Source organism: Mytilus edulis, chromosome 9 (genome assembly GCF_963676685.1).
Source record: "Mytilus edulis chromosome 9, xbMytEdul2.2, whole genome shotgun sequence".
NCBI lineage: Eukaryota > Metazoa > Mollusca > Bivalvia > Mytilida > Mytilidae > Mytilus > Mytilus edulis.
Genome location: NC_092352.1, coordinates 17,284,601 through 17,298,064, shown reverse-complemented (window position 1 = coordinate 17,298,064; position 13,464 = coordinate 17,284,601). Strand labels below are relative to the sequence as shown.

The 13,464-nt window shown below is 29.3% G+C and overlaps 1 protein-coding gene across 4 annotated transcripts in view; it reads right to left on the bottom strand.

Annotated features, from left to right (window-relative positions):
* Positions 1 to 13,464, bottom strand: part of LOC139489592 (calcium/calmodulin-dependent protein kinase type II delta chain-like) — an 89,842-nt gene that overhangs the window by 28,400 nt on the left and 47,978 nt on the right. For 3 of the 4 annotated variants that reach the window (XM_071276173.1, XM_071276172.1, XM_071276175.1), the window contains exons 10-12: positions 12,996 to 13,118; positions 9,215 to 9,298; positions 7,960 to 8,002 (exon numbers count right to left, since the gene is read on the bottom strand). In XM_071276173.1, the coding sequence (XP_071132274.1) occupies positions 7,960 to 8,002; positions 9,215 to 9,298; positions 12,996 to 13,118 (250 nt within the window). The remainder of the gene's footprint in view (positions 1 to 7,959; positions 8,003 to 9,214; positions 9,299 to 12,995; positions 13,119 to 13,464) is intronic. The other variant, XM_071276174.1, reaches the window with a different exon arrangement.

The window sequence follows — 13,464 nt, the reverse complement described above, 5'->3', positions numbered from 1 at the left end:
AATCATTTAATATACCAAACATAGCTGACCTACTAACTGCTTATAGTATCTGAGAAACAGACCTAATCATGTTACTTTAACCTTGATCACTGATCCATAAATAAGGTTACGGCCAGATTTACCCTGTCTGAGAGACAGATAGACCTTGCATGGAACCCATATGCAAAATACAGCATAGAAGATAGAAATTCACATGACAAAAAACTATACATTTTTTGTAAGTAGTCGCAAAAAATGAAGTTAAGGACACTGCACATATGACAATATAAATAGCTTATGTTGCAGCAACCACCCAATGATAATGTCTATATCTCAACTTCTGCCACATCTGTCACAAAAAAAAAATCAACCCACATTGCATTAGAATGGTAGTTACTTCATCAGTGACATAGCCCAGGTTTTTCTATGCAAATTGATCTCAGAATAACATTGGAAAGCAGCTACAGCATAGCAGGGTGTAACACTTTGGAATTATAATAATAATTTGTGGAGGGAAAATGATTTCACAATATGTTACCATAAAATGTTGGTTCACAATCGGTTTTTATTCAATCAGAAATCCATTGGTTGTTACATTTCCTTAAGGCAACCAATCAAATTTGTTGGACAACATAACGGGCGTATGACATTTGCGCCGATTTCGAAAATTTTCAATCTTTCATTTGCGCCGATTTTATATTTTTTCCTAATTAGATTTACAGGTAAGTTACAGGTAAGTTTATACTTTTATATTGGCTGAGCATAGAGTATAAAGACAAATCAAGTGACATTGCAATTGGTAAATGGCTATCCCAATGTTTCAGGTTACCATTCCTTTCCCTAAATGAAATCGATGACTGCTTCACATTTGACATTGTCTGACGCTCCTTCTGATGACAAATGTCATACATTCTTAGACAACGTACAAGTACACATTCCATAACGGTTAACTAATTCGTGATGGCGTCCATAAAATTAATGAAGGGATGATTTCAACTTCACCATTTGGAACTCTTGGTTTAATAGCTTCCCTGTGAGAAAATGCGAACTCTAGAAATGCCCCCACCAGTACGAATGCCAGACAAAGAAAAAGATGGCCTTCGTTATCGACAATTACGCCAAATATAGAAGATGCGAAATCATACGAAAGGAATATATTAGATGTGTTGCCTATACATACTCGACAAGAACAGATTGTATTGCGTTTTTATGGATTTGAATGCTGCACATATATTTTTAATTTGTCATTTAAGTATAAACAAAGTGCTTTTATCTTAGGTTTTTACTTCTTGATTTTAAGCAGGAGACAACAGTTTTATACATGTTATGACAATTCATAACATATGTACAACTGGCTAACGGAAGAGGTCTTTAATGATAAATGAAAATAACATTACTGGCATGGAGAGTTGTCTCATTGGCACTCATACCACATCTTCTTAATCATTACACCTGTAATTTACCTGTTATTTACCTGTAAAAAAATCGGCGCAAATGAAAAAAAAAATCGGTGCAAATGAAAGAAAAAATCGGCGCAAATGAAATGCAGATCGGCGCAAATGCAAAACGCCGAACATAACTTCAGTATTGCTAAGTTTTGATAAATGCTTGTGCTGTTGTTGTTTTTTTAATTGAAAGGTTTTATATAATACTTGGAATGCCAGCAGAGGAAAGGATATCTTGTAATATATTGTATAAACAAATTGCCATGAGAAAAATATCCCAATAACTGACCACCACAATTGTTTACCAGGAGATTTCATACCTCATATTTGTTGTAATAAATTGAGGACTGATTCCAAAATAAATATAAATATCTTGAAAATTTGGAAAAATAAAAAAATTTTAAATTAATTTTCTTTAATTCAAAAATCCATTTGAAAGACTGGAAACTAAAACCAAATATGCCTTGTTTTTTATTTGAGATTTGATGAATTTGAAATTCATTGGCAATTTCAATATCTTTTCAAAACATTGTAATTGTAACAAAAATATATTTTTCTCCTGCATTTTTCAGCATTATAAATCATGGAGATATTTATTTAAAATTGATAATCCAAAGAGAAAATGCCTAAAACTTGCATTTCAACAAAAACTTAAAATCTATACATTTCTAGAATCAAACCTCCAATCTATTAGATATAAAGCAAGAATCATAAGCAAGAAAAATGAGACACATACCTGACCTTGGTGAGTTACCTCCCGATCCGGGAGTCAGATTACCTATCGTAAGGATACCAGATATGTTTAAGTTTTTCTTGCGTCTTTTCATTAAAATTATTCCCTATAAATAATCTCACAGATCCTAGCAATGTTTAACATTAACAGTTAGAATTCCATTCAATTTCATTGAAATTTTCAACTTTAATATTGGTAAATATTGTTGGAGGAAAAATCAATACTATCTTTATAGAATTTATTTTTGTCAATGAATGATTTTAAATTCTCATCTGAATTACAAAAGTTTTTTTAAGATTAAACTGATGTCATCACAGTTCCTAATGAGCCTATGGATGTTGTCAGTGAAAATCAGAGCTATCAAGCGTGAAACAATACTAGTGAAAATAGAAAGCAGTTATATTGTCTATCTAGAACTCAAGATGTATAAGAAAGAAGAGAATTTGTAAAGATATTCAAATATCTACTTTAAACAATTACTTGAATATAGTGTTAGTTTTCCGATTGTTAAAACTCAAAACTTAAAACTAACAATTTCTGAATAAATTTGCGTTGCTTAGTTACATCTTGACTTACTTTCTTAGAGTTTAATGAAACAAATAAGACTAATATTTTCTGACTAGGGGCCCAACTTGCCACAATATGAATATTCATGTAAGCACTATGAGCATTTTCATTAAAGTTTTAGGGGCCCAACCCAATTTTCAGTAGCATTGGCTACTGGGATCCTGCCAATCTTTTTCCCTGTAGCATGTTAAATTTCTTTTTAAAAAGATATTCAAACTTATCAATAGGCCATTTGCCAATTCCCGTATTTGACCCTGTAATGAGATATCCCTTTTTTAGTTGTCTCCCTTATGAGGGACATTAATTTTTATTTACAATGGAGAGCTAGCAGAAAGAGCAAATTTACCTGTGCCTAATGTGAGTAATCTTTAAGGTTTTCAAATCTTTAATTAACATTAATTCGTTGTTCAGCTAAATGCTTTTGACATCAGAATTATTTTCCGCTGATACATGTACATCACTTTCCATTCATCATGCTTTGCATAGGCAATAGCCAATTTTGTCCAGTATGGAACCAGTCTAGGAATGACAAAGGGAAGTAATTTGTTTAAAAAGTGTGTAATAACAGAATAAAATTGGTAATTGGCAAATGGACTATTGCAGGCTATGATTCTTCATCAAGTCTTTATGGAGGCATGTAAATTACTAATAACCATTTGTTTCTTGACCTGTCTTGCCAACTACAAGATTTTAGATCAGAGCTAGACAGAGATATGTGTCTGTCACACAGAATCATTTATGGTAATGGAGAAGCCAAGATATAAAATAATCTAAAATACAAAACTGGAGGTAAGCTTTTTTGTAGAAACGTTCTGTTTTGATGGCAATGCCTGCAAGATAGATTAAAGTATCTTAGCAAAATAGAAAACCAAGGACAGACATAAGACAACAGTTATACCTATGGGTGGATATTCAGGCAATACAAAATATAAGTCATTCTTTATAGATCAAAACAGATACAACTGCTAAGTCATTTCTCCAAATTGGTTAATACTTAAGATATTATTTTTTAGACTTTGTATAAGAAGAAAAACCTAACTGATCATCCTGATCATAGTGATTCCGTTTTATTTTATTCCTTTAATCACAATTATAAAGTTTGAATGTTTTGTATGGTAAACAGAAAAAAAATATGACTAACACATTTATTTAGCAGAATAATATGTTGCCACTGATTTTTTAAGGACAAATAAAATCCCATGATATAGCAATTTCTTAAAGAGCAAAATATAATCATATAATTACACATTTACTGTTCTGTATTTCAATAATATCTGTGTTAGAGGGTTTTACTGATATATAATCAGAAACATATCAACATAACTTAATCTCATTTTCTATTGTCTTTTAATGTCCTTTCCTTGCTTAAATTTATTTCATTATGGAACGTAGCATATACAATTTTCACATAATTAAACTATCTGCATAATGTTTTATACTGAAGCATACATATGAACCATACTGTGTGGCTATAATTTATATTTTGTTATTTAAGCTTGGTCTGTGTAATACAAGTTTGATTAGATACCCTAACTTCTGCTCCACTACACAACTGATGGATCTGTAAATAATTTTTTGATCAATATTGGTAGTTTATTATCTCCCCCTTTTTTTTTTAAATATTTAACTATTGACTAAAACCTTTCAAAGAATTTTTCTTAATTTATCTAATTTTCTTAATTTTATTTGTTTACCAACACCATAAAAAATAAACAATGAGCTAAAAAGTGGAGCAAGAAGATCTGAGAGAAAAAACAGAGAAATATCTAGTTAAAAGAAAATAATATTATTAAGAAAAGAAAAATAGAAAAAATCATAAATTTCCAATAGTAAACTTCCCATTTTACCAGAATAATACCACTTACCTTTACTCACTGACAAAAGCAGGCAAAAATAAAAAAGAGTAGAACACAAAATTAGCATGCATAAACACTTTACGTTAAGCAAAAGATAGAGTAGTAATACACTGAGGCATTCCTCTATACATACTATATATATACTGTAAATTCAGAAATTATTGCGTGCATTTATTATTTCAAATTTGTCATTCTAGACTAAAATGCGATTAAAATTTTTGCAATATTCAGAATTATCTTGTTTAGTTCATACCAAAAATTCCAAAATGTGAGTTTTAATTATTGCAATCATAATCCCGATCGCATTTTTCGCAATAATTTCTGAATTTACAGTATACTATTGTTTTGTCAAATATCAGAGGCATTCCTCTATACATACTATAGATATACTATTGTTTTGTCAAATATCAGAGGCATTCCTCTATATATACTATGTACTATTATCTATATACTATTGTATTATCAAAAATCCTAACAAGTTAGAGAGCTTTCTAGAAAACAGTTGCATTCAAAAGATGTTATTGTTACAATACTCCAACAAAATGGTCAATGTCCCAATAACTACCCCAAAAATGGTCAAATAAAAATGGTGATAAAATGTGATCAACTGCACATGATGGCAAACAATAGAATTAAGTATGAGAAATTTGTAAAAAGGACTTGCAGGGAGTTGCTTTCACACAGTGTCATTGTAAGATTACTACAAAAAAATTGTCAATTCCAACAACTCTCATTAACATTGTAAAATTAAACTGACCATATATCCTGTCAGAGAAACATGACAGGAAACAATCCTACCAAGTATGAAAGGTTTCTGTCAAATGGTCTTTAAGTATTGACGTGCTTCCAAAGATTAGACAGAAGTGGTACAACACACATATATGTGAATATAACCCTTTCAAATAATTTTTATTATTACACCTAAAACCTTGATAGTATCTTTTTTTTTGGCACTTCCAGGGGGCTTTAACTCAAATCCTCACCGATTTTTAAAATCAATCTCAATTTTGGTGATGTTAACCTTTTCAATAAATTTTACCAACATTTTCAAGATCTGCACTGATAGGAAGGCTTACAAAAGCAATTTTACACATATTCCATATCTTTAGGAATCATATCTTACTACAAATCAATTAAGATATTGTTGATAAAAGCCTCACATTAAACTATGTGGAAGATAAATGCCCTGAAGTGTTAATCTGGCCAAAGTACCCAAATCAAATATTGTAAATCATAATGCAAAGCTTTTATATCCTTTAGCAGTTGTCAAAAGTCCAATTAATGTAATAGGCCTATAAAGACTAATAACTAACATTATCGTGCTTCCCTCCGCCTATATCACCCTGCTCTGTCACTCAGTAATTCTCGTATCAAGACTTCAAAACGAGACCAGGCATTATCAGCGACGTCACAATGGGAGAGGAGAAGTTATCAGCGACGTCACAATGCGAGAGGAGACGTTATCAAGCTTGCTTTCGTCAAGCGTAAAACTGTTTCAGGGAGAGGAAAAAAGACCATTAATAGGACGATAAACAGATAATCAGGTTTTTTACGTATAGATATCGTAAATATCAGCCGCTCGACACAATGTGAAACTTTTTAGCTCGTTCGCTACGCTCACTCGCCAAAAAGGTTCACATTGTGGCTCGCAGCTGATATTTTACGATATCAATGTGTAGAAAACCTGATAATATATACTTATATCTCCCTGTTCATTTTGTATACTTCTATATCATTTATATCTCCCTGTACATTTTGTAAACTTCTATATTATTTATATCTCCCTGTACATTTTGTAAACTTCTATATCATTTATATGTTCCTTTAAGAACAGTATTCAGTAATAAAAACATCAAGGTATTTGAGATTACAAAGAACTTCTAACAACAAGTTTTAATAGATTGTGTAAAGAAAACATTTACCACTAATCACATCTCTATGATAATATCTCATTAAACCATCTATAAATCTCAATTCCATAAAAAAAATCTAAGTAAACAAACAATACATATCAACTCAATAACAAACTCTCAATAAAATGACAGCTCAATATAAAATCTCAGTAAATCAATAATAAATCTCAACTCCATTATGGCATCACAGTAAACAATAAATTTCAACTCCATAATTATAATATCAATAAACTAAGTACAAATCTCAACTCCATAATCAAACAACAAATCTCAAAAAACTTACTATAAATCTCAACTCCATAATCAAATCTCTGTAAACAAACAATAAATCTCAACTCCATAATAAAATCTTAGTAAACTAATAATACATCTCAACTCTATAATAAAATCTCAATAAAATGACAAAAAATAGCAACTCCATAATAAATTTCTTGGTAAATGAAACCAATAAAAAATATCAAACTCCAAAATAACATGTCAGTAAACCAATAATAAATCCCAACTCAAAGATAAAATGTCAGTAAACCAACAATATATTTAAAACATCTCAGTAAACCAACAACAAATCACAAATCCAAAATATAATCCAGTAAAGCAACAATAATTACAACATCATAATAAAAATCTCAGTAAACCAACAATAAATCTCAACTCCATAATATTGTCTCAGAAAAGCTGCAATGAATCTCAAATCCATGATCAAATCTCAATCATACAACTACAAATTGCAATTCAATAATAACATCTTGGTTAACCAAAAATAAATCTCAACTGCATAATAAAATCTCAGTAAACAAAACAACAAATCTCAACTCCATAATAAAATCTCAGTAAACAAACAACAAATCTCAACTCCATAATAATATATCAGTAAACCAACTCACCACTTCATAAAAAAATTGCAGGTCAACAATTTATAAATTTCAACTAAAAAAAATCTCAGTAAACCAACAATAAATCTCAACTCCATAACAATATATCAGTAAACCAACAATAAATCTCAACTCCAAAATAAGATCTCAGTAAACCAACAATAAATCTCAACTCCATAATAATATATCAGTAAACCAACAATAAATCTCAACTCCATAATAATATATCAGTAAACCAACAATAAATCTCAACTCCATAATAATATATCAGTAAACCAACAACAAATCTCAACTCCAAAATAAAATCTCAGTAAACCAACAATAAATCTCAACTCCATAATAATATATCAGGAAACCAACAATAAATCTCAACTCTATAATAAAATCTCAGGAAACCAACAATAAATCACAACTTCAAAAATAATATCAATAAATTTTCCATTACAAATATAAATCTCATTTTCAAATGGAAGACTGACACACATGGTTATAGTAAAAGGTGTGTGGCTTATACAGAGAAGTGCTAGAAATACACATGGCTGAGACAATGTCAAATACAGGGACAACATCATTAATCCACAATTATTTACTTACTGGAAAAATTCCTTGTGGCCAGCATTGTGGTCAGGATAGCTCCCTAGAATATAAATCATAACAATAAGATCTTACGGTAAGAATATGTACAATAGCTTAGAGATACAGTGAATCAATTACTCCTTTTTAGATTAACCAGAAACAAACAAACCATAAATCATAAATTTTTACTGCAACACCTTTCTAAAGGAAATATAACATGAACAAACAAAAAAACCTCTTTTTTTTTCATTCATTAGTACATTTGCTCTCAAGTCACCACCATGCAAATTAATCGAATGAAACATAAAGAATGAGGTGTATTTATTCATGACAATTCTCTTTGCAATGGTAACAATTGTCATGTATTACATAGAGCAAAGTGGTTCATTATTTCAAAATCATACATTGAACTGTAAAAATATGTTGTTGGTTTTTTTAATAAAAAGAAATGATAAATCAACTATACTTGACATTATAAATTATGAGTGAGATCCACCAAATTAAATGAATCCAAAATATTGAACAAATGTACCCTTCATTCATATTTCCCAGGAAAATCATGTTGTAAGCTTTGACTTAAGATTAACAATAATGACACATATATTTGTATTAAAATCTCTCAATGTATCAATCCATACTAGTTTTATACCTGATATATAAACATATATCTATATAAAACATTTATCAAGCACCTGCTACTTAATTGAGGATAGATTGTTGACCAGATATTACTTATCTAATGATGATCTATTAAGGCATTCACCTGTACTATCAATACAGAAAACAAGGTTTAATGAAAACAAATGATAATTCTCTATCATCAATGGTCCAAACTAAGTCAACATATACTAAATTAAACCACTTTCTAGACAACAGACAAGATTTTATTCAAGAGAAACATAAATAGAACTACTAAAAAAATTGGCAAATAAACCATGTACATGTATCTATTATCTTGATAAGATCAAATCTTTTCTTGAGAATGCAAAAAAATGTTAGCATGGTAACAAGTGTTACATTGTATTTAATATACAAAACATAGTTCATCAGCAAATGCAGAGATGCATCTTTATTTATTTGTGGTAGAAGGTGTTTACAATACAGTATAACCTTTCAACCCAAACTCTTTCAATTTTTGTTAGAATTATACAGGTTTTCAGTTTACACAGGTTAAATTATTGAAGAATAGTCACTGTTTGTCTTGGCACAATTAAAGGTAATTTCTAGTTTATGTTGATTTGGTTTAGTTTAGACCTTAAATTATAATAAATACCTTAAGTTTCCTTCTGGCATTGAATTTCTTGAGGCAGTCTACAGTTTCTTGTCTGTGTACCACCGACGCCACTCTTTCTCTCTGCTGAAAAGACAAAAATACACAGATCATTGGCAAAGATGTGCACTACTAATACTTTCTATTGCTACAAGTTTTAGTAGATTCTTACTTCTTAAATACTAACTAATACTAAGCATGATAATAAATATACTACTGTAAATTCAGAAATTATTGCGTTCATTTAATTTTGCGATTTTGTCATTTAAGACTAAAATGTGACTTTTATCTTTGCGATATTGAGAAAAATCCTATTAAATTCAAAGAAAAAATTTCAAAATGCTAGTGTAAATTAATGCGATTATAACTCTGTTGCATTTTTCGCAATAATAAAAACATGGAGATAATTTCTGAATTTACAGTATATAATGCTACAAGTGTTATTTTTAGATACTATAAAATGCTACAAGTTTTTGTTAATGATATATGTTAAGATACTATATAATGCTATAAGTTTTAGTAGATCATTACTTTTAAATAGATATAAGTGAATGTATACATTCAAATATAGACAGATATAAATCATTATGATATTTATAGATTATCGTTGATCATCTCAACGAGATTGATTTTCTCGAGAAAGGCAATCGAGTTGAGATGACCAATGATAATCTGTTTATCGCTATTTTACCTATTACGACATTGTCAATTTCATGTCAATTTCTGTCAATTTCGTTAGCAACGCCACGTGCCTGCTTAGTTTCTAGCGATAATTTTCCATCTCAAGCGAGAAGCATGATATGAAAAATTATCACAAAAAAAGATCAAAGGAAAAATGCACAAAATAGCGATAATAATGGTTATATTTGTCTTACAAATTCTACAATATCATATGTAAACATGGAGATTTTTGTTATATCAAAATTAACATTTTTACACAAACAAGTGTACAATAACTGTATTTATCACATCATTATGGTTGATTTGTACAAACTATTTGTGCTGGGATATTTTCATGCATTTTATATGATCATGAAAAGAACGAAAATATCCCCTAAGCAAAAATCTCCATGATTACAGTATATACTATTAAAGATAACTTTTCATAATGAATATATCATCATACTGAAACCTGCACCTGATTTTCATTCGACTTAAATCATTACTTTTGACTGTTTAAATTTCATCCCCCTTCCAAAGATTATCACAACATAAAGTGAACAATTGATAAATGAGTCAAATTCATTCATCTCTCTGAAATTATCTTTTTGTTACTTTTGAAAAATAGTAGTTTAACTTAAAAATCTAATAAAATATAATTTGACTTTGCCTCAATAAAGAAAGTAAGTTATTACTTATCCAGCTTATATCCTTAATTAATCTGATGCAGAATTCAACTTTCACCACAATAATCCATATGTCAAATCATAGGTTCATCTACACCAACTTTTTTACAATACATTTAATCACAAAAGACTGATTTAATGCATTGAACATTTAAACATTGTTAAAAGGTATCTAAAATTTGATGATTTTATGAACAAAAGAATATTACAGCTGATTAGAACTATTGACAGGTATAATTCATTTATCATGAAATAAGCCAAAATGTTTTGCAACATAGGTATGATTGTAATATTAACTGCTACAAAAAGTATTTTGTAAGTTCAAATGTTTGTCTGATTTAAATAAGATTTTTTAATCAACCTTCATTGATAATCAAAGTTTGTAAATATTTAGTCAAGTCGAAACTATATGAAATACAATACAATTAATAATCATTAGAAAAAAGTCCCTTTAATCAAAACTGAATGAGTGAGTAAATTATGATAAAAGGGACATCTCAGAATTCTTATTCTAATAGTATGGTATTTCATGGTGTTTGGACTTGACAGTAACACATATATATATAAGCAGCTATAAAATTCCATTTGAAACTTATTCAAATTGCTTTTAAATTATTTTTTTAATATTAAATCAAAGCAATAAATCATTCCTCCTATGAATGAAGTATATCGATGTACATAACACATCTGATTGCCAGCTTTATAACAACTGACGTATTGTATTATCTACACATGGCTATCTGATATACCCATAAATGGTTAACCAGTAGATTCGTATTCATGGTCAGTCTGCCCTAGTTTCAACCATTATATTGAAGTATATAAGCACAATGATTTCCTCATACAAGTTACATAGAAAGTATTAAGGACAAGACCTTTGTAATAACATCCCTTTGAGAAGGTTTAGAGGGACCCTTTTCATTAATCCTAAGCATACTAATACCTGATTGTTTGAAAAGTCAACAAAACAATGTTGACTAATGGCTTAACATTTTTAATGAAAACAGATCATATCACATGCACTATGCAGAGATAAAAATACAGCCATTTAGGTGAAATAGTGGAGTAGATTTTGACCTTTGGAGGTCTTTATTGGAAATTAATTGTGCATGTGATTAGTTTAACAGGTGGGTCTTTTTTAGAAAAATTTAAAATCAGAGAAATACTTTCCAAAAATGTGACCATTACTAATTTTTCCCCCCTTTGTTGTGACCAATATGAATTGGGGTTTTCCTTGGTTGTGACTTTTAAGAATTAAGGTTATATAAAATTTTTTTTTTAGCTGTGACTTTAATGAACTGATACTAAAGTTTTAAAAGGTAGAATTTTAAATTTTTGCGGTCGTATAAAAACCATTGTTCAAATTCAATTACCAATCTATTATAATACTACAATATAAACCCTATCTGAATGAACTTTGTCCTCATCATTGTGAATTATTTTTTTGTCTTTAGTTAACAGTGAAGTTGTACTGAATTTATCCCATGAACAAAGATAGGCAACTTTAAATTCAACTAAAAGTGCCGTGATAAGATTTTCAGGCATTAGCTTAAAAACTTTAATTACCAAAAGATCCTACCTTATTCAATTTAACAAGTATGTTATCTCAAAAAATGTTTATCAAACACTTATAGATTAGGAATATGAATAACTGATAAATATTTTATCTTTTAGATATTTAACAATTCTTACAGGTATATATTGCCCCACCTGCAATGTACTTTTTAAGGAGGGTTTCAGAATAAATCTTATATAATTAATAGATTGATGGACCTACGAATTCAGGTAGTTTCAATATAATGGTTAAAATAAACTAGGACATTAACTTACAATGTAACAAGTTAACGACATATTAATTGAACGAGCAATGTTTTATACATAATTTTTTTTTAAATCATATAAATTTATTCCTTTAACTTAAATAATGTTTGAAAATATTTTTACTATATAACTCTCACAATTATCGTGTTGATTTTCACTGTCAAGTGCAGCAATTAAAAAATTCTGAATCTTAAGAAAATGTACAAAGAACATCAGAGAAACGTTGAATTGTCAAATGGCATCTTAAGTAACATACTTTTTGCTGCAAGTTGAGAGCAACCAAAATTCAAATTAACAAGTAACAATATTGAATTTATATATTCTATGGTACAAGGACTTAAAGTTTATAATAATACTATACTGTTAATTCAGAAATTATTGCGTACATTTATTATTGCTTTTTTTTTCATTTTAGACTAAACTGCAAATTTAATTTTTGCAGTATTAAGAAAAAACCTATTTAACTCATTTCAAAAAATTTCAAAACGAGTGTTTAAAGTATTGCGATTATAACGCTGTTACATTTTTTGCAATAATGATAATAAAATGACAATAATTTCTGAATTTACAGTATGTTATATCTAAAGGAAAACCAAACAAATTTGAATGCAACTTACGCAGATCCAAGGATGTCTGAGAGCTTCTAGTGCTGTAATACGTTTTGCTGGATTGACTGTTAACATACTATTTATAAGATTCTTTGCTTCAGGTGTTACTGTATCCCATTCTGGTGATGGGTACTGAAATCAGAAAAACAGAGCATTTTAATCTAAAATGAACTAAATCCATCCAAACATTCCTAAAATTGTTTGTTTTTTTAAAGCCCTGTCAGCATAATTAATAAAGTTGCCTAAACCATCTTAAGGAAAACAAAATTTTATATTTAATTTTGTTTTAAAGTTTTTAAGTCATTTCAACTAAAGTGTCATTTATATGTATTAATGTCACTTCCTTAAGTGTTGGATAAATCATTGTGCTATGAAAAAGGCATCTCTGCTTCATCTTTGAACTGGGGGAAAGGCATATACTTTTTTTAATGACCTTTGAATGAGCCATGGTAATCTAGCTTGTGATGTCTCACATATC